This window comes from Hemicordylus capensis, chromosome 6, assembly GCF_027244095.1.
Source record: "Hemicordylus capensis ecotype Gifberg chromosome 6, rHemCap1.1.pri, whole genome shotgun sequence".
In the NCBI taxonomy this organism is placed as follows: domain Eukaryota; kingdom Metazoa; phylum Chordata; class Lepidosauria; order Squamata; family Cordylidae; genus Hemicordylus; species Hemicordylus capensis.
The window spans coordinates 105,227,843-105,252,064 of NC_069662.1; the positions used below are offsets into that span (position 1 = coordinate 105,227,843).

The 24,222-nt window shown below is 45.4% G+C and overlaps 2 protein-coding genes across 2 annotated transcripts in view; both read right to left on the reverse strand.

The window, feature by feature from the left end:
- The window catches only part of TGFBR2 (transforming growth factor beta receptor 2), a 122,728-nt gene extending 120,591 nt beyond the window's left edge, over positions 1-2,137 (reverse strand). The window contains exon 1 of the mRNA XM_053263170.1: positions 2,117-2,137. The gene's annotated coding sequence lies outside the window, so the exon portion shown is untranslated. The remainder of the gene's footprint in view (positions 1-2,116) is intronic.
- LOC128331357 (vacuolar protein sorting-associated protein 28 homolog) lies at positions 1,282-20,448 on the reverse strand. The gene is made up of 6 exons (XM_053264700.1): positions 20,273-20,448; positions 3,251-3,340; positions 2,695-2,800; positions 2,285-2,386; positions 2,117-2,170; positions 1,282-1,433 (listed from the first exon to the last, which is right to left on the reverse strand). The coding sequence occupies exons 1-6, from the start codon at positions 20,446-20,448 to the stop codon at positions 1,341-1,343; spliced, it is 621 nt and encodes a 206-aa protein (XP_053120675.1). The 3' UTR covers positions 1,282-1,340.
- Positions 20,449-24,222: the final 3,774 nt, after the last annotated feature.

Sequence of the window (24,222 nt, forward strand, 5' to 3'; positions counted from 1 at the left end):
TAGATAGATAGATAGATAGATAGATAGGATAAATAAATAAATTTAGCATCCAGTTCTAAGTCCCATTGATTTCAATGGAACTTAGCTGTGACTGCTGGTGGAATGAGCCCGCTAACAAAAATGTGTGCTTTGGCAATAATGTTACTGCCAATACCACAGGACAGTATTACAACTGATATAGTAGGTTAATGTACACATTCAGGGGTTAGTGACCATTTAGCAAGGGGGGACAATTGTCTCCAGGCCCCAAGGGTCTGGGGGCCCCAAAGGCTCACCCTCGGCCAAAGCACTCGCTGGCTGGGAGTGTGAGGCACACCCCTCTCCCCTCCAGCCAGCATCTCATGGGAGGGGAGGGATGGGCTCTCCTCTCCCCCTGGGCAGTGGCCCCTCCCCTGCATCTGACATCAGATGTAAGGGGGAGGGGACAGTGCAGAGAATGGGGCTGCCACAGTGCCAGCACAGTTTCATTTCTTCATTTCCCATCAGCAGTTGTTGGAAACATTGAAAGGGCACTCCTTTCCAAGGAAAGGAGCTCCCTTTCAGCGATTCCACCAACCGCTGACAAGGGAAATGAAAGTATGCTGGGGCTGTGAGAGCCGCATTCTCTGTACTGGCCCCGTGCCCCTTGCATCGTGCTTTGCATGTGCTAAAGAACACCCAGGAGGCAGGGGAGCTGCTGGTCAGATTTCGTCCCTCGGCCTCCGCAAAATTCTCTACACCCCTGTACACATTAATGTTTGTAAAGCTGTGACATCTAAAGAAAAAACATATCTGTTGTTCTAGGTACAATATGAACAGGTTGGAAGTCCACAGGTCTTGACATGCAAATACTAGGTATGTTACTTTACCCAATATGTACTCCTTAGGTGGGCAGGAGGGTTGCAAAATCATGCCAAAGAATTTGAGACACCCAGCTTTTATGTAGCTGGATGAATGCCTGTATCCAAACTCACAATGTTTACATTTCCTATCTCAAAAAGCTGGAAACTGTGATTAAAACACTAATTGATACATGTTTTTTGCTCAGCAATCAATTCAAGATAACAGAGCACTTCATTCCTATGGGTCACCCCTCTCTCTTAAAGGGGACAGCAATTATTTGTATTATGTCTTTGTCTGCAGCCTGAGGGGCGGGGAGAGGACGAGAACCATCAGGACCAGTGGCCAGAGAGACCAAGGGGGCAGGGGAGAAGCCGCTTAGGGGGCAGCATCAGGCCTTGGGGCAGACTAAACCCTGCTTGTGTGTTCAGCAGGATGAGCAAAGGCTTGTGGGGAGCAGGGAGAGGCCGGTTGGTGGCCTCAGGGACCAGCCAAAGCTCTGCCCTTGGATGACACACTCATCACTGGGTCACTTTCTGTTGCCCCTCAAAGTTGGGGGGTAAGTGGCTAATGTGGTTCATGGTCTCCATCAGCTCCTGGAGGTCAGGCTGGATCTGAGGAGGAGAAAACAGCAGCACCCATTGTCACCTGATGCTCCTCCCACATCCCTTCAGGTGCAATATCTGATGTCTCAGCAGACTAGTGGACAAAAGTCACATCCCATCTAAGCTTCAGCAATGCCTTTAAAACACACACACCGCCTGGTTTAATTACATTCATGCAAACCTGTATCGTTTCAAATTTGGTTTTGAGCTCATTCCCCCTCTTACACAATACTGCTTTTCCTTGCAAGGAATGAGCTGTGGGGAAACCCCTGCTGCCCATCAAACCCAGCACAATCATTTGCATCATTGTACTGGGGCTTGAGCGGTGGGGGCGACGCATCATCCACTGATCCATCTCAGAGAGCCTTTACCCCAGTTGGCTGCAGTCCTAGTTATCCGCAGGACTCTACAGCGGGCGCTAGTCTGTGCTGTTCCAGGCCTGAGATGCCCCCAGTCCCCGCAGCTGCTGTGCCCTGGCCCCTGCCGCGAGGAGTCACACGGCTGGGCTCTCAGGCTCCTCATGTGGTCTTCTGACTGCAGCGTCTTCGGTAACGGTTTCTCAATTCCCATCCAGCCTTGCCTCGCTGACAATGGAGCTCCTAAGCCTGCATTCCAGTATGGCATCACAGGCCTGGCTGCACTCAGGCTCCCCCCAACAGTGCATGCCGCAGCAAAGAGACTCGGCCACTCACCTCATCCCTCGCCCGGATTTCCAAGCGCAGTTTGTCCATCACTGTGATAAAGAGCTGGAAGGGAGAAGAGACCCCTCCGTTCAGACAAGGCAAAACAGATGCGTACTGGGGAGGGGCAGGCGAGGGGGCCCAGGGCAGACCACCCCTCCTCTGCGCCCCCAACCCTACCGACACAATGTCTGCAATGCAGCGGTTCAGGTTGCCCTTGTCATTCTTGATGGTGATGGGCCGGTCTTCCTTGATTCTCTCCATGGCCAGCGGGCAATCCAGCTAGGGGGCAATGAACTGGCACTCAAACACAAATAGATGAATGGCACCTTTTTATGGGGACCTCCTGAGCACATTCCCCGGGTGAGCCATGTTCTAACCCCCACAGGCCCCCTCCCACTTCATCCGCATTCCAGGATGGAGGAAAGAGCCCCCTCCCCGTCCCACAGCACAGAGGTCCTCAGCCACTTGCACCCAGCCAGAGATGAGAACTTGGGTGGCTCATCACCCCCACTGGGACTGAAGACCACACTGACTGGGCCCCCACACTCTCCAAGTAAACTGCCCTCCATGTCCTCAGCACTGCTCACCCGAAACTTGCGGCAGAAGTCGTCAATGGAGTTGATCTCCAAGCCCTGCACCTGTTTGAATGCAGCTTTGTTCTGGACAAGGAGACGGGAGCAGGCCGCCGTGTACCTGAGGAGCCAGGCGCCAGGTGAGAGGGGCCTGGAGGGCGGGGTGGAAACACCACCAGGCCCAACCCCGCCTCAGAAGGTGCCGGCCTCTTCCCCTCGCAGGGCCCATCTCCACACCTCTCCCCAGGGGCCCTGCTGGCTGCTGGGTATTCTTACGAGGCTGCAAGTGCCCCAACAGCTGAGATCGGGGTGTCAGAAGCAGGCAACGCAGAGGAACCCGGCCCTCAAAGGCAAGATCCGCCCTTCAGAGGCCTCAGGAAGGCCCCCAGGCAGGGGAGGAAGGCAACAGCCCTCTCCTGCGTCCCTCCCAACTATCCAGTCCTCTGATCCAACAGAACGCTGCCCCAACACCAGCACCCGGCTCTGTGTGGCTGGTTTCCTCCACCACCCCCTCCTTTCCCCAGGCATTTTGAGGGAGCAAAGCCTGGACTGGGGGAGGACAGCCACTCGCCCATTGGGGGTGACACAGTCCTTGATGTAAGCTTTCTCCAACGCTTGCATTGTCTTCACCACAGCAAAGAGCTTGGCCATGTTGTCATACCTGGAAGCAAATGGAGCAAACTCTGTTCGGAAGGCCCCCTCGCACCCAAACAAGTGGCCACCCAAGAAAAGAGGTTCTGATGGGGAACGAGAACCCTCCTGCAGGGCCAGGTGTGCTCACCTGTGGGATGCCTCACAGACATGGACTCTGGAACTTGGTGCAGGATTGGGCGTCTGAGGAATCACCCCTTTCCCTTTTAGGGGCCAAGTGTCTGGTCCTCATGATACAAGAAAGAGAAGGGCTGAGGAAGGACTGACTGAGCCAAAGGCATTATGACCACCTTAGTGCCTAGCACAGTTCCTCAGCCATCCCTTATTGCCACCATTGCTTAGCAATCGTGGGAGAAGGGGACGGGCTCATGTGTGGATTGGTCACTGGTTGGCAGACAGGAAACAGAGGGTCGGAATCAATGGACAGTTCTCTAAATGGCCGTGAGTTCCCCAAGTGATCTGTACTGGGACTGGTGCTTTTTAGTTTATTCATAAATGATCTATGAATTGGGGTAAGCAGTGAGGTGGCCAAATTGGCAGATGATACCAAACTATCAGGAGAGCTGGTCTTGTGGTAGCAAGCATGACTTGTCCCCTTAACTAAGCAGGGTCTGCCCTGGTTGCATATGAATGGGAGACTTGATGTGTGAGCACTGTAAAATATTTCCCTCAGGGGATGGAGCTGCTCTGGGAAGAGCAGAAGGTTCCAATTCCCTCCCTGGCAGCATCTCCAAGATAGGTCTGAGAGAGTGCAAGTCTTTATAAATATGTGGCATCACATATTTGATGTCATAGTTATGGTTTTTAGGTCTTTAATATTTCCTCATAGTGCCTTTTGACAAGCAAAACTTACTGGGGACACAATACTAGCTAGTCTTGAAATTATCTTGGCTCTTTAAAAATGTAGTCTGTAATCATCATAGATATTGCTTTAAGTTAATTGGACCTCCTAACAAGGATTTTAAAAAGGACTAGGAAATGACTGATGAGTATGGAATGGGTGTGGATGGAAATGGGTATTAAATGGGTAAGGAATGGGTATGGATGGAAATGGGTATTAAAAAGTAATTCTTGCACTTCTAAATTCTTGATTTGTGGTACTTTTCATAGGCTGCAGTAAATGAAAAAATCTTGCAGCTGCTGTACAATGCCTTTATAAATTCTAGACTAATATTAATAGGAATATTTATGCCACAACACAGAATCATTTCTAAGAAATTGCATTTCTTGCATTTTTTAAAAACTATCAGCCAATATATACATTGTGTGCACTTTGGTTTCCTCATTTGGATAAGATGCATGGAACCGAAAGAGCTCTGATCTGCTGTTCGCTTTCTTTCTTTCTTTCTTTTTTAGTGGTGCACACAGAGTCATATATTGAAGCAACTGCCAAGCCTCTGGGAAATCATGGGGCAGAGAGTCTTGTCCCACAGGATACCACTTCTGTGAACTCCTCAGGAACATTTGCAGGCTGGGACAAGGACTACTTTATTGAAGCCATCCGTGTGTGACTAGGTAGCAAAGAACACTATGTGCTTAAGCAAAAACCAATCCCCCAAACTCATTTTTCCATAAACACGACTGGGCAACAGAGACATAACTCTGTTTAATGCTGTCTGGATGACTTCATTTGCTAAACATTCCAAAGCTCACCAGAGATCATGTGATTCACTCTGCTTCATTCACTCTGGAAACTGATCTATCCCTTTGATTCTGTTAACAGCAGAAAGGTCATTTATCAAACATTCGTGAGGAGCGTATCTATTGGGGCATTACAGCCCCGAAAGAAGATTTTGTTCTTTTCCTTATCATCTTCTCCTCTTTGTTATTGTGTTCCCTTAAAAATATCCCTGTATATTTGCAACATGTGCTCAGAGGCACTTTCATATGCTACTATGACAATTATATGCATAATCTCTCTGTATGCAGACATCTGAAGCAGCTTAATACTGAGACAGATAATTAGCCAGCCTAGCCCAGTAGTGACTACTGTGACTGGCAGTGGCTTTCCAAAGTCCCAAGTAAAGGAACAATCTCCAGGTCTTTCTACCCATGCTCCTTTAATTGAAGATGCCAAGGATTGAACCTGGAACTAGGAATGTGCACGAATGGTTTGTGCCAAACCAGTTCGCCTTGAACCGGGGCCAGTTCAGGTGTTCAATCATGGACTGAACCGGGGGTGGTTTGGTCCATGATCAAACTGAACTAGACCCAGTTCTGGTGAATCAGTTCAGCATGATAAGGGGGCAGCCGGGCAGGGGCGGTGAGAGAGGGATATGGGCCTGACCTGGCCACTGGTGCCACTGCTTACCCTTCCTGCGGCACCAAGCATGCTCCTCCCCTCTGCTATTGAGCTGCTGCCAAGCCAGCAATTCAATAATGGAGGGGAAGAATGCACTTGGGGCCAAGCTAAGGGTGAGTGGTAGCACCGGCAGCCGGGTAAGGACTTTATTCCCTCTCTCTCACCACCCGAACCCGGCCATTGCTTATCCCTGGAAGAGTTCCCTACCCCCTGTACTTGTAAAGGGGAATACCAAAGTCCCCTTTACAAGTATATCCCCCAAACAGGTTTGGCCCAGTTGAATCACTGGACCAGACCCAGTTTGGCCAGACCCAGAACTGGACTGGCAAAACTGGTTCCATGCACACCCCTACCTGGGACCTTTTGCATATAATGCATGTGCTGAACAGTAGTTCAGCTACTGCTTTTCTGAGATACACTAACCAGCATTAGTACCTAAATCTTCAGGCCTTGTCTAGTGCAGTGTTTCTCAAACTTTTTGGAGTCAAGGACCGCTAAATTCTTCGTGCAGAGTTTCAAGGACCGCTACATTCTTCATGCGCAGTTTCCCGGACCAGCAGTTAGTAAAGGGGTTTCAAGTCTGTCTGTCTGTCTGTCTATCTATCTATCTATCTATCTGTCTATCTATCAGACTTCTGTACTGCCCAAAACTTGCATCTCTGGGCAGTTTAGAATGAAAATAATATAAGCATTAAAATAATTAAATTTGGAATCTTTTGCAAACATGGAATATTAGGGGTTCTTAACCTTGGGTCCCTCAGTTAAACTCCCATAACCCCCAACAACAATGGCATTTGGCCATTATGGCTGGGGATTATGGGAGTAGAAGTCCACCAACGTCTGGGTACCCAAGGTTGAGAACCCCTGAATCTAAAAGCCTGGGTGAACAAATTTGTCTCCAGTATGTCTGGAGTGGAGGTGCTTGTGATTACTCAATGGAGAGGGGATGTTGGGCCATTAGAAAAATTCAAAAGCTACATGGGGCCAATGAAAACAACATACAAGCAAGCCCCACTGATGCAAGAGGGAAACAGCGTTCCCTCTCAAGGCGCCTCGACCACAACAGGCAGCTTGGTTTCAATCAACCAACCTTTGGCTGCAAACAATGAGCATGCAAGAACCAGCAGCCCTTCAAGTGGCGCCCACTGCCATACTTTTTCCTCCATGCCCCCGCACCGCATACAGTTTGAAGCTGTAAAGATAGGGAATAAGATAGCTGTAGGAAGATCTCAGCAGCACGTGGAGGCAAGGCACAAGAAGGGTCCCATGCCTCCGTGATACTCTTCCTCTTCCGTGCCATGTGCAAAACTGAGGAAGTGAGTGCCTTGATTTCAGTTGGGGGGGGGTTGACTCCCAGTCAGGGACCGGCACTCAACCCTTCGGGGACCGGCAGCGGTCCAGGGACCGGTGGTTGAGAAACACTGGTCTAGTGTATCAGCTATCCCACTGTGATATTTAAAAATACAAAATAATTGTGTGCCACAACTATATGACAATATTCCCAGCTTCTCATGACATTTGTTATTTCACCACTGCTCTGTTAAAGTTCTTTTCTTGTATTCCCCCAACCTTTTCGTATTAAATGGCACTTACTTCAAGTGGATTCCTATAGTGGGGTTTCACAGGACGATGATGATGACCACAACAATCAAGGGTGGATTAATGGAGAGGCAGAGTGGGCATTTGCCTACGGCGGCAAAATTTGAGGAGCAGCAAATTTTGCCCCTCCTCAGATTTTGCCACCCCTCTCTGTGGGAAGCCATGGCTGCAGAAAGGATGAAGTGGGAGAGGAGGAAGTCCCCCTCTTTTACCTTATATAAAAAGGCAAACCTTTTTTGTTTAAGGTAAAAGGGCGGCAAAAGCCTTTTTGCCTATGGGTGGAAAAAAGCTTAATCCGCCCCTGACAACAATACTGTGGTAGACTGTCTGAAAAGCCTGTTAAAGGAGAACGACAGTATTTACCTGAATAGAAGACCACTCTGAATTTAAGATGGCCTACTTAAAAAATAGAGCTTTAATACAGGTTATACCCATATTTACCCAAAAGGAACAGCACTCTGTATCTAAGAAGACCCCCAATTTCTGTCACCAAAGAACCTGGAAAAAACCCTAGTCTTGGATTCAGGTAAATACAGTATAAGAAAAAGAAACTTTTCACCATTCATACAGAAAAGGGAACATACAGAAATATGTGATGATTACTATACAGCCACAATCCACTATTATTTCCCCATGTTCAGTGAACATGGGGAGGACAAGAATTGCAGCACACTGCCTAGTCATACCTCCAGACCCAAAATGCAAAAACACAGGGGTGTAGCCAGCAAACACGTTGAGGCAGAGGACACACGTTTGCATAAGGGACACCAGGGGTAGCTGGTGTGCTCCCACTCCCTCTCTCCCTGTGTTTAGGGTAAGGGAAAAAGAACTGAATACAGTTTGTATGAACTAGTGATGTGAATGCAGCCATATGGTGTGTGTCAGTCACTAGTGATGTAAATCCATCCATACTGCCTATATCAGCCAACAGACAATTGTTATACTGTACAAAACCATACTGAGAGGTGCACTGCTCTACGATTTTTGAAAGAATAAAAGTCGGCATTTTTAATTATTTCCTACTATCGGCTTAATTCACATTGTATTTCAGTGGGGCAAAGACGATTTGATTCTTCTTCTCATATAAGAGATGATTGCAAAAATGCACACTGTTGAAATGTGCTTCCTTTGGGGGGATCTAAATAGTCTCCCCCCTCCTGTAGACAGCTAGTCATTTATAAGTTGAGCTTCGAAACAGGTTGGGCTGGTTCTTTAATTGGGTTTGGCCTAACAGCAGCTCCAAATCAAACAACTCCACCAGACGTCCAATGTACTCTTTTGGTGGTTTTAAGTGTTGGCCTGCTTCATAATTTAACCCAATTCATTTTTCCCTCAGCAGGCAAATAGTTGGCAGATATGCACACAAGAAGCACAATGTTGCTAAGGTCCGTCATGGCTTGAGCCTATGTTACCACTGAAGATGGCCTGGTCTAAGGAGCATAATAAATTTACTTACTACTTATTTACTGAAGATGGGATCTTTGAAAATATGGGCCTTGCTTGCTTGCTCAGATGTCTTAACTACATTATATCTAATGGGGGCAGTGAATCCTTCTGGAGTGTCTGAGAGGGTTGGGAGTGGGAGGCAGTGCTTTGCAGTGGTTCCACTCCTACCTCTCAGGCAAATACCAGATGGTGGAGCTTGGAGACTGATGTTCTTCAAAATGTGATCTTTTTAATATAGTGTCCCTCAAGGCTCCATACTGTCTCCAATGCTTTTTAACATCGACATGAAACCGTCGGAAGTGATCATCAGGAGATTTGGTGCAGAGTGTTATCAGTATGTTGCTGACACTCAAATCTATTTCTCCATGTCAACATCATCAGGAGAAGGCATGACCTCCCTAAATACCTGCCTGGGGGCAGTGATGGGCTGAATGAAGGATAACAAACTGAGACTGAATCTAGATAGGATGGAGGTACTTATTGTGCAGGGTGGCAACTCAGGAGTCAATTTTGATCTGCCAGTTCTGGAAGGGGTCACACTTCACTCAAGCTTTTTTACTATACGTGATTTTAAATTGTTTTAAAGGTTTTTATTTCTATTTTAATTTCTTTTATGCTATTGTAAATCACCCAGAGATGGAAGTTTAGGGTGGTATACAAGCAAGCAAGCAAACAAACAAACAAATAAATGGTTTCCAGAACTATATTGCTTCTGAACATAGAAGTTCAAATGAGTTTCCACAGCTACTAGTCAATTGACCTATTATCAATGAGTTTCTTAAATCCCCTTTCAAGTGATTGGCCATTCCTTGTTCTTAACCATATTTTTATCCTTCCCTTCAGTCCAGGAACTGAGTGTGGTATATATGGTTCTAATCCCAATTTTATCTTCACAACAACCCTGTGAGGTAGGTTAGGCTTCATAACCAATGAGGGATATGAAGCCAGATCTCTCTCCAATCTAGCTTAAACACTCTCTGACCATTATACTACATTGGCTTTTGTCATAATGACCTTCCTTAAGTGACTTGAAAGGAAGGTTAGTAGACTTATTAATCGGTATTGTTTCTCCTGCTATGACACTTACACAGCCAAGACTAAAAAACTGTGAAGGTTTCATCCTGCCCTTTATGATTGAAACGATTAACTTGTCTGCATAAATATTTGTCGTATTTGTATTCCTCTGCATTAGTAACTCATATGAAAGATATTTAATTGATTTCCTGTGCTGTTTGATGGCACATTATGCTTATCCTCCCCAAATACAGAAAGGTGGCCTAGCAGAAGATACATGCTTGCTGCTTGCACAGCACTCACCAGCCTCTCTCCACTCCTAGCAGAAACAAAGAAGGTTCTGGATCCCCCCTCACCTGTGCCAGGAGTAGCGATGGGCTGATAAGTGCTGTGCAAGCAGTGAGCATCCCTCTGGGTGTGTCGCTTGCTCTGCAGCATCTAAGCCATTGCCACGACTCTTTCCATTATCCCACTGCCATTACATTTAGCATGGTTGCTTGACAAATAACTCATCATCCTGACATGTCTCTTGGCTAGAGGTATCAATGGAAACCTAGAACTATATTTTTTTAAAAAATGAGTTGCTCCTTCTCGGTGTCTGCGTTGTGTCTTGCGGCTGGAAACTGTTGTACTTGGGTCTTGTCCCTAATGATTTTCATTTCCTGCATAGTGGAAAAAAAATTCCTTACATCTCTTGGCTTCTTTAAGGAAACACAAAGAGGATGTACGGTCTAAGTAACCACATTTAGGTTAGAATATTGACATCTTGGAAAGAGGTGAGGTGAGATGGTACCATATTAAAAAGTGAAAGCCTTCCTGTTGCTCAGCTGGGTTGAATAATGACGCGACGGAGAGTTACTAGCAGCTGCTAGGGAAACATGAGGAGGTGGTGTAAACTATTAAAACTTTCTCTGGAAAACTGCTTTGAAGCCAGGAGGTCCAAACTAAATCAAGCATTTTTTAACAGTATGTTTTGAATCCTAGGAGGATGAACACTGCATGAAGTTACTAATGAAGGAGGGATTAGGATAGAGCTAGGGTGTCAGGAATGAGTGTGTAGGTGCATCGTATTGGGACTGGCTATCAAGGGGAAGATTTGCAGAATACAGGCTGTTCCTGGACTTGATGGATGTTTCTGAGGCACTGTCAGAAGCATGCAAAGAACCACAGACCCAAAATCAGAGAAAAAGGCAGAGGTAGAATAAAAATGATCATGGATCAATGCCTAACAGGAGTTTGTTAGTGGGGTGTGTTTTTTTTTCTTTTTTTAAAAAAGGAAGAATTGTAGGCAAAGATAAGTTAGTTATCTGGTAGTAACAGACTAGAAAAGAGATTTGTTTAGAGAGTCAGGAATCAGGGGAAAGGAGGAAGTTTTATACTTTTCTCAATCGGTAGTTGAGTTGCTGGACTGTGGCTGTATCAACAGGAATGGTGTCTCCTTCTGTCTCTTGGAAATGATGGTGCTAAAAATAAACCTTCCACCTCTGAGGTGCAGGATTACAGGTTGGGACCAGCGCTGCCTGGCTTGCAAGCAGGTTAAGGAGACTGTACAATGTATAAATTGACAAACACTGAAAATCAAAAGGCAATCCTGCACTTCTGCATTTATGATATCAATTTCAACTTTCATCCCCACATTGTTTCCAGTAGAAATAAATTAAGGTCATGCTTTTAACATAATCTAACAAACACATGCTCAAGTGAATAGTTGATGATTACTCCAGATTCCAATGGCATGTCTATAGGGGCAGTTGCCCCATGGAACAAACGGAGGCAATTGTCTTTGAGGGCCCTTTTTGGAAGCAGGAGACCCTGCCTCCTCCCCGCCCCCGCCCCCGATTGTTGGTGCTGGCTCTGGGCCAGAGCCAATGTAACCCTGCCCCCTTGCTAACTCCACCCTACTCTCGTCTTCCAAGCTTGGGTGCCACTCTCTATTCTTTGCCAAGGACATTGCCATTTTAAGGCTCTAAAACAGAAAATGGCAGCTGGAAATGACCTCTGCAATCATTTCCAGCCACCTCCAACCTGCAGATACGCAAGGTCAGTGTGTCTCCCCACCCTGTCCCCCATGTATGCTGGGCTCAGGTATTACCCACCCGTGGATACTCAGATAACAAATCCATGGATATCGAGGTTATCCGGTATTGTACATTTTATGATGACTTCTGGGTTGCTCTTATTGATCCATATCTAAGAAATTGTTATGGCCATTCAGATCAATCTTGTATTAGCTATTTGCTTACGGATTGAGATGCTGGGGTTATATATAACATTATAACCCTGGGGTTACATATAACATTACATATCACATTCTTTTTGTTAGTTACTTTAGTTTTTAATCTAGAATGTAATTTTAATGCTGTCTTGCTCTGTATGTTTTTGTACACCGCCCAGAGTCTTCGGAGTGGGCGGTATATTAAATGTTTCAAATAAACAAACAAACACACGCTTGCCAAAAGGCACCTGGGCTTTCCCACACTGCCTCACTATTAAGCAGCAGCGGTTGTGGCAGCAGCAATATTCTCCGGGCTTCCCTTTCTTTGGGTCTCCTTCCCTCCAAGCATGGAAAGGAGAGCCGGTGGAAGTGTGGGAGGTGAGCCCTGCTGCTGCTGCTGCCACTGGCTTAATAATAAGAGCTCAGGCAGCTGCTGTTCTAGTGAGGGGGTGGTGCAAGCATGGCGGGGGAGCAAGGTTTTTTTTTTTTTTGCTTCAGACATAAACAAGCATTGGACTAGTACTGCATATCTATCACGTTAACCCTATTTCTAATTTTACCGCAAACCTACAAGGTCATCATCCTTGAACTGCTTGCAGTAGCTACATCAGGGAGGCAGACAGATTAAGAAGAGTGGCACATATGATCTGAGGAATGCTTCCTCATTTATTGTTAAACTACATTATGGGTAGCCAACTACCTCACTGAAGGTTCTGGAAATGTCAACCCTAAGTTCAGTCATAGGATAAGAACAATTGAACTCTATCTTCTGTTTAAGCCCTGATGGGAAGAAATGTCACAGAATGATCTCTGTCTTCTGGTCTTGCCAGGTGCATAAAACACTACAAAATTCTGCCTGTAACTTTAAGAGCTCTGTGGCAATGTGTCAGTATGTAGCAGTGGTGGAAATGATCTCTGTATGTAGCAGTGGCAGACATTCTGATGGTACCTGAAACAGGAAATCCAAATAGCACCCTGGCTACACACACACACTCTCTCCCCCCCATATGTGTGTGTGTGTGTGTGTGTGTGTGTGTGTGTGTGTGTATATATATATATATATATATATATATATATGAATGATTCAATTCCCCTGCCTTTTAATGGTACATTTAGTAGGGCATCTTACTCTGGCAAATGGTAGGGTTGAGTGAGTCTCTGTTAGTGGTGCTTGCCTTAATGAATTGTCAGTTTGCTTATCCTTCTCCGCTGCTTGCTGTAATCAACACTACTCTGGCTTTAACACACAACGGTGGGAGAGAAGGCTAAGTGAATGGATTATTCAAGCATGAGGCAAGAAGACTCACTACTGCATACAGTCTACAAGTCTGAATTTGCTCTATTTTCTTTCTTTCAGCAATATAGGAATATGCTGAAAGGCATCATCTCATACTGCACGGGAGGAGGCAATGGTAAACCCCTCAACAATAAAGAGACCCAATGAACAATAAAGGAAATACAGTGTCTGTTTAATACAAATATGTAAATAAACCACCAGTATAAAACACAAAAGCTATTGTGTTCTACCACTACTCAGGAATCATTTTCAGAAATTGATAAAGCAATGTTACATTTTATTTATTTATTTATTTATTGTTTATTTATTTCTTACATTTATAAACCGCCCCATCCAAAGGCTCTGGGAGATGTACAACAAATTTAAAAAAAACCATAAAAACACACACCATTTAAGACACAGCGCTAAAAACAATATAAAAACAATTAAAAAACAATTAAAAACCATTTAAAACAAATTAAAATACTTGAAAAAACAATTTAAAAACCTTGGAAGGCCAGGCCAAACAAGTACGTTTTTAGGGCTCTCTTAAAGACCAACAGCAAGCCTAAACTGTGGATATCTGCCAGGAGAGCATTCCAAAAGCCAGGAGCAGCTACAGAAAAGGCCAGGTTCCAAGTTGCCACCAGACTGACCAGTGGTAACTGGAGACTGACCTCTCCAGATGACTTCAACAAGCATTGGGGATCATACCGTAGAAGGTGCTCTCTAAGGTAGCCATTCAGAGCTTTAAAGGTAATAACCAGCACTTTGTATTTCGCCCGGAAACATATCGGCAGCCAGTGCAACTGTTTTAAAACAGGTTTCTCCGGTGACCCCATAGACTAGTCTGGCTGCCACATTTTGAACTAACTGAAGTTTCCGAACTATTACAAAGGCAGCCCCACATAGAGCGCATTGCAATAGTCGAGTCTGGAGGTTACCAGCTGATCCACCACTGTTTTGAAATCATTCTTTTCAAGGAATGGACGCAGCTGTCGAATCAACCAAAGTTGACAGAAAGCGCACCGGGCCATAGCCTCCATTTGAGATACCAGGGCGAGTCCTGGATACAATAGCACTCCCAAGCTGCAGACCTGTTCCTTCTAGGGAGTGAAACCCCATCCAGGACAGGAAGATCTAGCTCTTCCCTCAAATTCCGATCCCGCACAATGAGCACCTCCATCTTGCTTGGATTCAGCATCAATCTGTTATCCCTCATCCAGCCCACTACTTCCCATAGGCAGGCATTTAGGGAGTGAATGCCATTTCCTGATGATGATAAGGAGAAATAGATTTGGGTGTAATCAGCATACTGATAACACCCTGCACCAAATCTCTTAATGACCTCACCCAGCGGTGAGGGCTCACAATCTCGAAAGAAACATAAGATAGGCACCAGCAACAGTCACTGGAAGTACTGTGCTGGGGGTGGATAGGGCCAGTATCCATATAATAGCTCCCGTTTTGAAGAGGAACTGTCACCAAGCTCCACCATCTGGAATCTGCCTGAGAGATAGGAGTGGAACAACTGCAAAGCAGTGTCTCCTATCCCCAATTCCCCCAGGCAATCCAGAAGAATGCCATGGTTGATGGTATCGAATGCTGCTAAGAGACCCAAAAGAACCAACGTAGTCATACTCCCTCTGTCGATTCCCTGGTAAAGGACATCCATCAGGCTGACCAAGGCAGACGCAACCCCATAGCCTGCTCTAAAGCCAGTTTGAAATGGGTCTAGATAATCAGTTTCCACCAAAACTGCCTGGATCTGGTTATCCACCACTCTCTCAATCACCTTGCCGAACCATGGGAAATTGGAAAGTGGTCTATAACTATCCATCACTGAGGGATCTAGGGAAGGCTTCTTAAGAAGTGGTCTAATCATTGCCTCCTTCAACAATGAGTTAATGATATTAGCTAGGTCATCTCCAACAATTTCCCTGCTAGACAGAAGCAGCCAAGTTGGGCAAGGATCCAGAGAACAAGTTGTAGGCTGTTCTCATATAACACTGCATTCTTTCCATGCTAAACAGGTATGGAAAACAAAGAAGTTTTTTTGTCTTTTATTGCTGTGTTGGAACAAAATATATTTACAACTGTAATCAGTCATCATAACTCTGTGTATTAATGCTCACAATTATTACTGAAATCCTTATCCCTGCACAGGGGCAAAACACACACACACACACGTCAGAAAACAAGTTTAAAATGAGTGTGCATGTTTCAATTTGCCCTAGAACATGATCTCTTGTCATTTTTATTTAACTTGGTTCTTTAAATGCCCTCCTCCCAAAAAAGGAGCTCAAAGGTGACTACAGGAACCCGTTATTTGCGAGGGTTACATTCCGTGATACTGAATCCGCAAATACTGAATCTGCGAATAATGGGGCTTTTCTGTGATACTGAAGCTGCGATACTGAACCCACAAATAACTGGGCATTAGAGCAATGGGAACCAGGGCTTAGCTTACTGGGTGCAAAAAATCAGATGGAAATTGGCTGAAAATTGCGGGGTTTGTCCCCATTTTTGCCCCAAATCGCCTCCAGATGACCTCCTAAGGTGCCCTACCATGCTGAAACCTGGCTACCAGATTTAAGGTTGTATTTTGACACTGTTTGTGTGACATGGTTGAAGGAATGGATAACATCAAGAAATTCAAGAATACTTGACCTGGAAGGATTTGACAGAAGGTTTGGCTGGCACTCATATTTGTGGTATGATAAAGTGCATAAAGACTTTCTTAATTATTATGTAAGAAAGAGACTGATGGGAGTATGGGTAAAATATAAAGAACGTTTGGAGTGCAAAACTCCATTATGGGTATCCCTGATTGAGGCCCTGGCACGTAAAGAGATACCTTCTGCTGGTTAGTCAAGCATTTTCCCCGCTGCACCACTTAAGGTGACCTTAAAGACATACCTGTTCAACCAGGTATTTGGTCACTTCTAATGGTTTTAGTTTTTAAAGCGGTTTTAGCTCTTCAATTTGCTTTTGCTGTTCATTGTTTTAATTATCTGTAAACCACCACGTGAGTTTATGAATAGCGGTATAGAAATGTAACAAACAATATTTGATTTTATATGTTGCTTACCACTTTGGTTAACTTTAAAAAAATACATACGGGTAGGGGTGTGCATGAAACCGCCTGGCCCGGCCTCAAACCAAACTGGACCGGCCTCGAACAGAACTGGGCCAGTTCGGTCTGGCCCCCATCGAAACTCCCCCCCGGTCCGGTCCAGGACCGGTCCACAAACTAAAAAAAAAAAAAAAGAACTTAAAACAAGTACCTGTAGCCCCTTCAGGGGGTCTTGCTGTAGCCACGGGGTGGGGTTCCGTGCAGGTTCCCTCCCCGCCGCTGGCCTTCCTCATCACTGCCAGGTAAGCAAAGCCTTTTGGGCCCTTTTGGGCTTCCATACAAGTGAGCAGCCGCCATTTTGGTAGCCACCGTGCATGCGCAAATGACCTCTGCGATGCTCATTTAAAAATTTAAAAAATAAAAGTTTGTGGATGTGCCAGATCGGACCCGGTGGTCTGGTTCTGGTCAGATGGAACCGGGGGTGGTGGTTCAGTTCGATCAAGAACCCCCGGACCGAACCGTCAGACCGCGGACCGGTTCCGCACATCCCTACATATGGGCAGTACCTAAAATGTCAAATCAAAATTTCCCCACCCCACCTCCACCATCTTATTGTCAGCTTGCACTTGCTGGGTCAAAATTCCCAACTCTAACGTTTGGCTGGGAGGCATGAAGCTTTCCCTGCTGAGTGTCTGCTTCACCAAGGTTGGTGAGGAAATTCAGAAACCAAAATTCACAAATATAAATGCAAGCTGCTTCACACAAACCCAACATGCACGCTCACTTCCATTGACTTATAGTTTAGTAATGAGACTGTTATGGTTCCCCTGCAGTGTTGTTGTGTACTGGGTAAACAGATCACTGACACAATTGACATTCCTCCAATTATTTACACCAAGAAAAATATGTAAGTGTTCCAAGGATGCCATTAGCGCTGACATGTAATGTAAATCCATCTCCAGGCACTTTTGAAAAAACAAGTTAGTAATGATATTTAGCATGTTAGTAGAAAGCATTACACATATTCATGAACTGAGCATTAAAAAACCCAGCTCTATAATGTAGGTACTTAGGGGGTACTTTGTAAAAAGGCCCCCTGTCAGAAACACTTAATCATTTGTCTTGATTTCAGTTGTAATAAAGATATGGACACTTTCAAGTAATATGTTTGGGCACAGGAGACCCAGATCCTAATCTCTTTTCAACTGTAAAAGCCATTTGCCATGGTAAAGTGAATTTTACCCAGTCAAAGCGGCCTCTCAGCACTTTTCTGAGGAGAAAAATGAGACAAGAATGTATTGTAACATGCTCTGGTTATAGGACTGCAACAAACAGCACAAGAAACACTCTTTTTGGACACTGGGATATTGAATTACTTCACATATGAGACTTTCATGTGATCTCATGCATGGTTGTCCTTGAGGGCACATGGAGAATGTGAATAAGTATAGCTGTACACCAGGCATGTCAGTGGGGGTGGGCCATGGGGTAAAGGTAAAGTGTGCTGTCTAGTCGGTGTCAACACCTGGCGACCACAGAGCTCTGTGGCTGTCTTTGGTAGGAGGGGTTTACCATTGCCATCTCTCGCACAGTATAAAATGAGTCTATCTTCGTCTGCGTAGCAGTCAGCGTTATGCCAAGACTTGGAAACCTTGGATACCTTATTGTGGCCTTGGAAGCCTCAAAAGTTTTTATTTCTGGATTTAAATTGTTTGTTCTTCATTACAGCTTTCCTTATGGAAGCACTGCCAAGTCCAATAGGTCCAATAGGTCTTATCTTAAAAATACTCGGTCTTCTGATTGCAACAGCCAAAGCACAGACCTCAGCCAATTATTCCATTGTTAACCTGCTCTATTATGAAAAAGAGATTTTCAGGGCAAATGCCTACTAAAACAAATAAAAAACAAATAAAAGCAAAGAAAGATACTAACACAATAAAAGGAGCTGAAGAGAAATGCTGCCGCCCGCCATCTTATCTAACCGGAACTTCCTCTCTCACACAGTATGAGATGATGCCTTTCAGCATCATCCTATATTGCTGCTGCCCAATATAGATGTTTCTCATAGTCTGGGAAACATACCAGCAGGGATTTGAACCAGCAACCTCTTGCTCTCTAGGCAAATCATTTCCACACTGCACCATTAGGTGGCTGGCCCATGGGGTACAGGATCCCAATGAACTGATCAGAGCCCTGAATATAATCAGTCACCTCCCTCCTCCACGACTTCTTCCAAAAAGGAAGTGCAGCTATGAAAACACCTGTACCAAGCATGGCATCTTAGCCTCCCACAGCTCTCTGCTGCTTCCACCTTCCTAGGTGTTGTATTATCAGAGATGTATATAATTATTCTTGGGGGGTATGATTGAGCTGAATTATCAGAAGGTGGGTTGTTGGCCTGGGGCCTTGATCTTTTAAGTATCTAAGTCCCTGTTCTACACCAATACATGTGATGTCTGTTATCAAGGAGGATAAAACGTATACATGCCACCATTTATTTATATATATATTTAAAATATTTCTATACCGACCAAAACTTGCATCTCTGGGCAGTTTACAAATATATATCCCTTTGGTTAATACAACAAATCTTTCACATAACTCCAGGACTGCATATAACTGGACCACATGTCCCAGATGATTATGTCAGTGGGAAACTGTGAATAAACTCTCTACATTATCAGTGTGGATGGGGTAACACATTCCAATTTCTTTGGAATGCTCTTCTGATATGGTGAGATCAATACTGATACACAGTTCTTAAGAAGTTTAGTTTTCCAGGACATCTTCTATCTATCTATATAATTCTCTAAGGTGTACCCATGGCTAATCCCATGTGTGGCAGCTCTCATGAGAGTTCGCAAGCAGAAGCACTTGATGGGGCAGTGGAGATTCCATAAGCAGATAGGGAGGAGGAGCCTGTGAGAGCAGAAGCACCATGGTGATTTGGCAGTGGGGATTCCATATGCAGTTAGGGAGGAGGAGCCTGTGGCACCATGTTGATTGGGCAGTAGGGATTCCATATGCAGATAGGGAGGAGGAGCCTGTGATGGTTAAGGACAGCTGGAATGCAACTGTTACTGGTTGGAAGATGTACTTGATTGTAGAGGAGAGGAATCTATCTATATATGGATAGTGGGCAGGGGTCTGCGAAGAGAGGGATCATGAGGAAGGAAAGAGCCCCTTCAGGAGAAGGAGGCTGCCACTGTGCAAATTAGATGAGGAAACAAGATGAACAAAATCTGTTAACTCAGGAGGGGAGGAGAGAGAGGGAAGAAGGGAGGAAGGGAGGAAGACATAGGGGAAGAGCGAGTGGAGGAGAGAGAAAGAGAGAAAAAGAAGTGAGGGAAAGAGAGAAAGAAGAAAGGGTGAGGCATGGGCCCGAACCTGTCAGTGGCCGGAGGGGAATGAGCGACCATGGCAGTGCCTATTGGCAGCAAGAAAGGACCCAGTCAACCACTGCTGCTGTTTGGGGCTACTGAGGCCATTGGTGGAGGGAGGCAGGCAAGGGACGGGCCCAGGCCTGTCAGCGACCTGATGGGAACAAGCAGCCATGGTGATGGCGGCAGCAAGGATGGGTCTGGCCAATCGCTGCTGCTGCTGCTCCTGTGGGGGAGAGCAGGAGCGGGGTTCAGGTGAGGATGGGGAGGTATTTGGGGATAGGGGGCTGCAGCTTGGCCAATAGGCGCCAGCAATGCAGCAGCTGTGACCAAGAGGGATGAGAGGGATGGAGAAAAGGGATGGAGGAGTGACCAAGAGGGGTGAGGGGGATGGGAGCAATGGGATAGAGGAGAAGCAGGAGTGTGGCTCAGGTGAGGGTGGAGACATCTCTGAGATGAGGGGGGCTGTGGCAGTGGGTGAGGGGAGCAATCAAGTATGAGTGCACAGATGCTCTTCATGGGTTAAGCTAGTATTAAAATATTTCTCTTTGGGTGCAAAATTCTTCATCACATGAAAATGTGGGAAATGTCACCATTTACACAGTGCCCTAGCCCATGTACAGTCAGTTCTTACAGGAAACATGTTCGTTTGAAGAGAATCAGAGATTCTGGCACTACACATGCTACCACAGAGTATGCCATGACAATCGGGGAAACGTAGATGATCTCTGGTTGGCAATGTGCCAACCCAAGATCAAGCTGACATTTATAATCAAGACCTGAAGTCTGCTTGACATTTTGGGTTGGCATGTTGTCAACCAAAGTTTCTCGACATTTTCTCCAGTTCTCATGACATGCTCCATGGGGGCATGCATGCCATGAGAATATCTGAATTCTTCCTAACGGACATTGCCACAATAGTGAGAATCAGCCCATAGTGTGGTGGCTAATTACATATAACACAAATGCATTAATCTAAGCCCCCAATGCATACCCTCCAACATTTCAGCAATACCAACCACATCATAAGCCACCTGCCTCCATTATTAGACTTTGTGCAGCATCCTGATAATTAGTTTTATGAGTGGGAAAAGTTTCATTCATGCAAGAGGAGAGCAGTGACTCCCCCTTCCCTCTGCTACCCTTTAGATCCTCAGAAAAACCTGCTCTTGATGTCCTCTCATCCTTCAGGGACATACTTTCAGGAGCACAAGGAGGGATGAAAAAATGAAAATTGCCTCTTGTGTGAGCAGAATATCTTCTGTTCACGGAGTCACTGGTCAGGATGCTGTCCATTGTTGAAGGCTATTCATTGCCTGCTGTATGGTGCATTCATTTCTTCCATGACAGCCTGTCCTCAGCTGACTTTAATGCCAAGAAGGCAATTGTTCTTTTGTTAAATATATACTAGAAAAGCATCATTATCCTACAATACGTTATCAACAAATTCAATACATGTACAGCACAATGTCTGCACTGTGTGAAATGTCAGGCTGTGCATGGCTTGGTGCCTTACTACGCATGCAAGTGCATTTACTTTCCTGTGTGACTCTCACAAACAACATTTTAACAAGGCATTCCCAAAATGTAAGAATAGGGACAAAATAGAAGCAACCATTTTACTAGGGACAGGTACCAGAAAAGAGGGACTGTCCCTGATAAATAAGGACAGTTGTAGGATCTGCCAATGCCATTTAAAAAGAAAGAAAGAAAATGCATGTATATGCCCTCCTAAATCTGCACTATACATTTCAAATTGAAGATTTGTAGTGCAGATGCAGCAGAGGAGGGCATATGATTCCCCGATCCTAGCTAGTAATCCTATATACTGGAATATTAAGTATGAAGATCTTCTTCAGATTGTCTGGATACCCCTGACATTTTTAGTTGAGCAGACTTTTAAAGATCTTTTGACGTGTGATTTTTAATCACGGTTTTAATGCAGAATGGGCTTCTTCTCCATTTTTAATCTTTCGTTAGAACAAAAATATAAAATATATTAGTATTAAGAATATCTATATACTGATTTTCAATTTTAAAAAACAGTTCTCCGAGTGGTTTACATAGAAAACAGAACAAGATTGTTCCCTGTCCCAAAAGGACAGACAGCCTTAAAAATGTCTTGCTGGCATAGCTGCCCTTCTCAGGAGCTTTTGCACACAGCAGGTTTTACCATGGGTTTATGGGGTGGCTTTATTGCAAACTTGAAGTTGTCCCCCAAAACCCGACACAAATAGGGGATTTTTTTTACCCTGGATATAAATTGGGTTACACTCTAATGCGCAGTGAAAAACCTGAATTGTGTGTGAACTACATCCTGATAACTTGCAGGGACTTCAGGGTACATCTAGCCGGTATGTGAACACCCCCACCTCCATTCCGGAGGAGATGTGAGTTAAAGGGCTTCAAAAGCCCCATGTGAAAAGTTTCCTTGTTAAAGAGAAGAGTCATCACTTTAAAAGGTGCCTTTTTATGACGTTAACTGGAGGGGTGTGTGTGTGGGGAGGGGAGATATTGTTTTATTGCTGTTTTAAAACCCTATTTGGAACAAAAGTGTAAAATACTAAGGCCCGGTTCTTACGATCAATCTTATGTTAGGCAGGAATCTTAGATTCCTGTGGCTCATGCACTCCCATGGATTGTATTGGGAGAACTCAGGATTTTGCCCCGACAAAGCTGACATGAAGCTGAGATAATCAAGCTGCCATCAGATCTGGATCCTGGATCCTGGCTTCATGTTGAGTTGGTATGTTGCCAACTGGAGACCAGCAATTAATCCTGAATTCTCACAACATGCTTCACGAAAGAGTTTACCTGCCACAGGAATCTCAGATTCCTGCCTAACATTAAACTGATTGTGAGAATCAGCCCTAAATACCCTATACTAAATACATACACCTACCTTAAGAAACTGAAAGGGTGAGTTTATTCCAGCTATTATGAAGAGCTAAAAAGTCAGGCAAGTACTATTAGAGAGTGGTTCTGCTGGCTGCAGTCTTAAATTCAGCAGTCTTGTTGGCCTTTTTAAAGCATCAATCCTCACACCGTGCTCAGGCATTATAGAAAGTGGTGATGCTGTGCTGTACTCCTGTACGGTACTCCTGAGAGAACATGAGGAAGTCCTGCCCCCAACACTCTCTGAAGTCCAGCCCCTCCAATCTCCACACTTAGATAATTTGTCTGAAGGGTCAATCACTGTACTTGTGGGGAAATCCTCCTGTGGCGTGGGATGTTGAGCATCTCTTTGAGTACTGCAATTCTTTCGTCAGACAAATGATGTAAATGTGAAGAGTGGATGGCAGACTTTCAGCATGCATTGTGCTGTAGGTGGGGCTTCCAAGCTCACTTGGGACACAAGTATAGTGTTCCCACTTTCTAAAACACCTGAACAGGGCTTCAGTATCTGTTATTTCCAAGGTTAGGGACATAGGAAGCTGCCTTATACCAAGTCAGACCATTGGTTCATCTAGCTCAGTATTGTCTACACGGATGGGCAGTAGTATCTCCAAGGCTGCAGGTAGGAGTTTCTCTCAGCCCTGTCTTGAAGATGCCAGGGAGGGAACATGCGTCTTCTGCATGTTCTGCATATTCTCTCCAAAGGGGGATATCTTACAGTGCTCACATGTAGTCTCCCTTTCAAATGCAAACTATGGCAGACACTGCTTAGGAAAGGGGACAATTCATGTTTGCTATCACAAGACCAGCAATCCTCCCATATACAGGAGAACCTCGTTATCCATGGATTCAGTATCCACGGATTCATGTATCCACTGTCAGGTAAAAAACACTACAACTCGGTAGGGATGGGTTCGGACCGGTCTAGACGCCATTCTAAAGGCCTCCAGACTGTCCAGACCGGTCTGGACCTGGCCGGTTCGGTTTGGAAGTTGGGGGTTCCTTTAAGGGCGGGGGAGGGTTTACTTACTCCTCCCGCCGCTTTCCCCCCTCCAACACTCGTATTTCTCGTAGTAATGCAAAAGGCTCCGGCAATTGAAGAGGGAGAAGGGGTGGCAGGGAGGTATCCTGCCGCCCCAATTACTACGAGAAATATGAGCGCTGGAGGGGGGAAAGCGGCGGGAGGGGTAAGTAAACCTTCCCCCGCCCTTAAAGGAACCCACCCCACAGTACCTGACCGCAGCTCTGCGGTTCCGTGCACACCCCTACAACTTGGCATATGTGGGGGGGGAGGGAAAAATGCATTGACCTTGTGTATCGGCAGATCGGGGGGAGGCTGGAAATGACCGCGGAGGCAATTTCCGACCACCATTTTGTTTGTTGGAGCCACAAAATGACTCTATTTAAGTAGAAAGAGAGAGAAAATCAGCGTTTTTGGGGCGATTTGGGGGCATTCTGGGACACAGCACAACTTGGGGAGCAGCAAGGCAGGATAAGGAGCTCCCTGCTACATTTCCCCCTGAAAATCTGCTGATTTGGGGCCATTTTCAGCTGACTGGGAACCTAACCCCCGCAATCACACAGTCCCAATGCCTCAATATTCGCTGTTTCCATATCCATGGCTGCAGCTGGGAACGGAACACCCATGAATATTGAGGTCCACCTGTACCCTCCTCATATACAGGTACA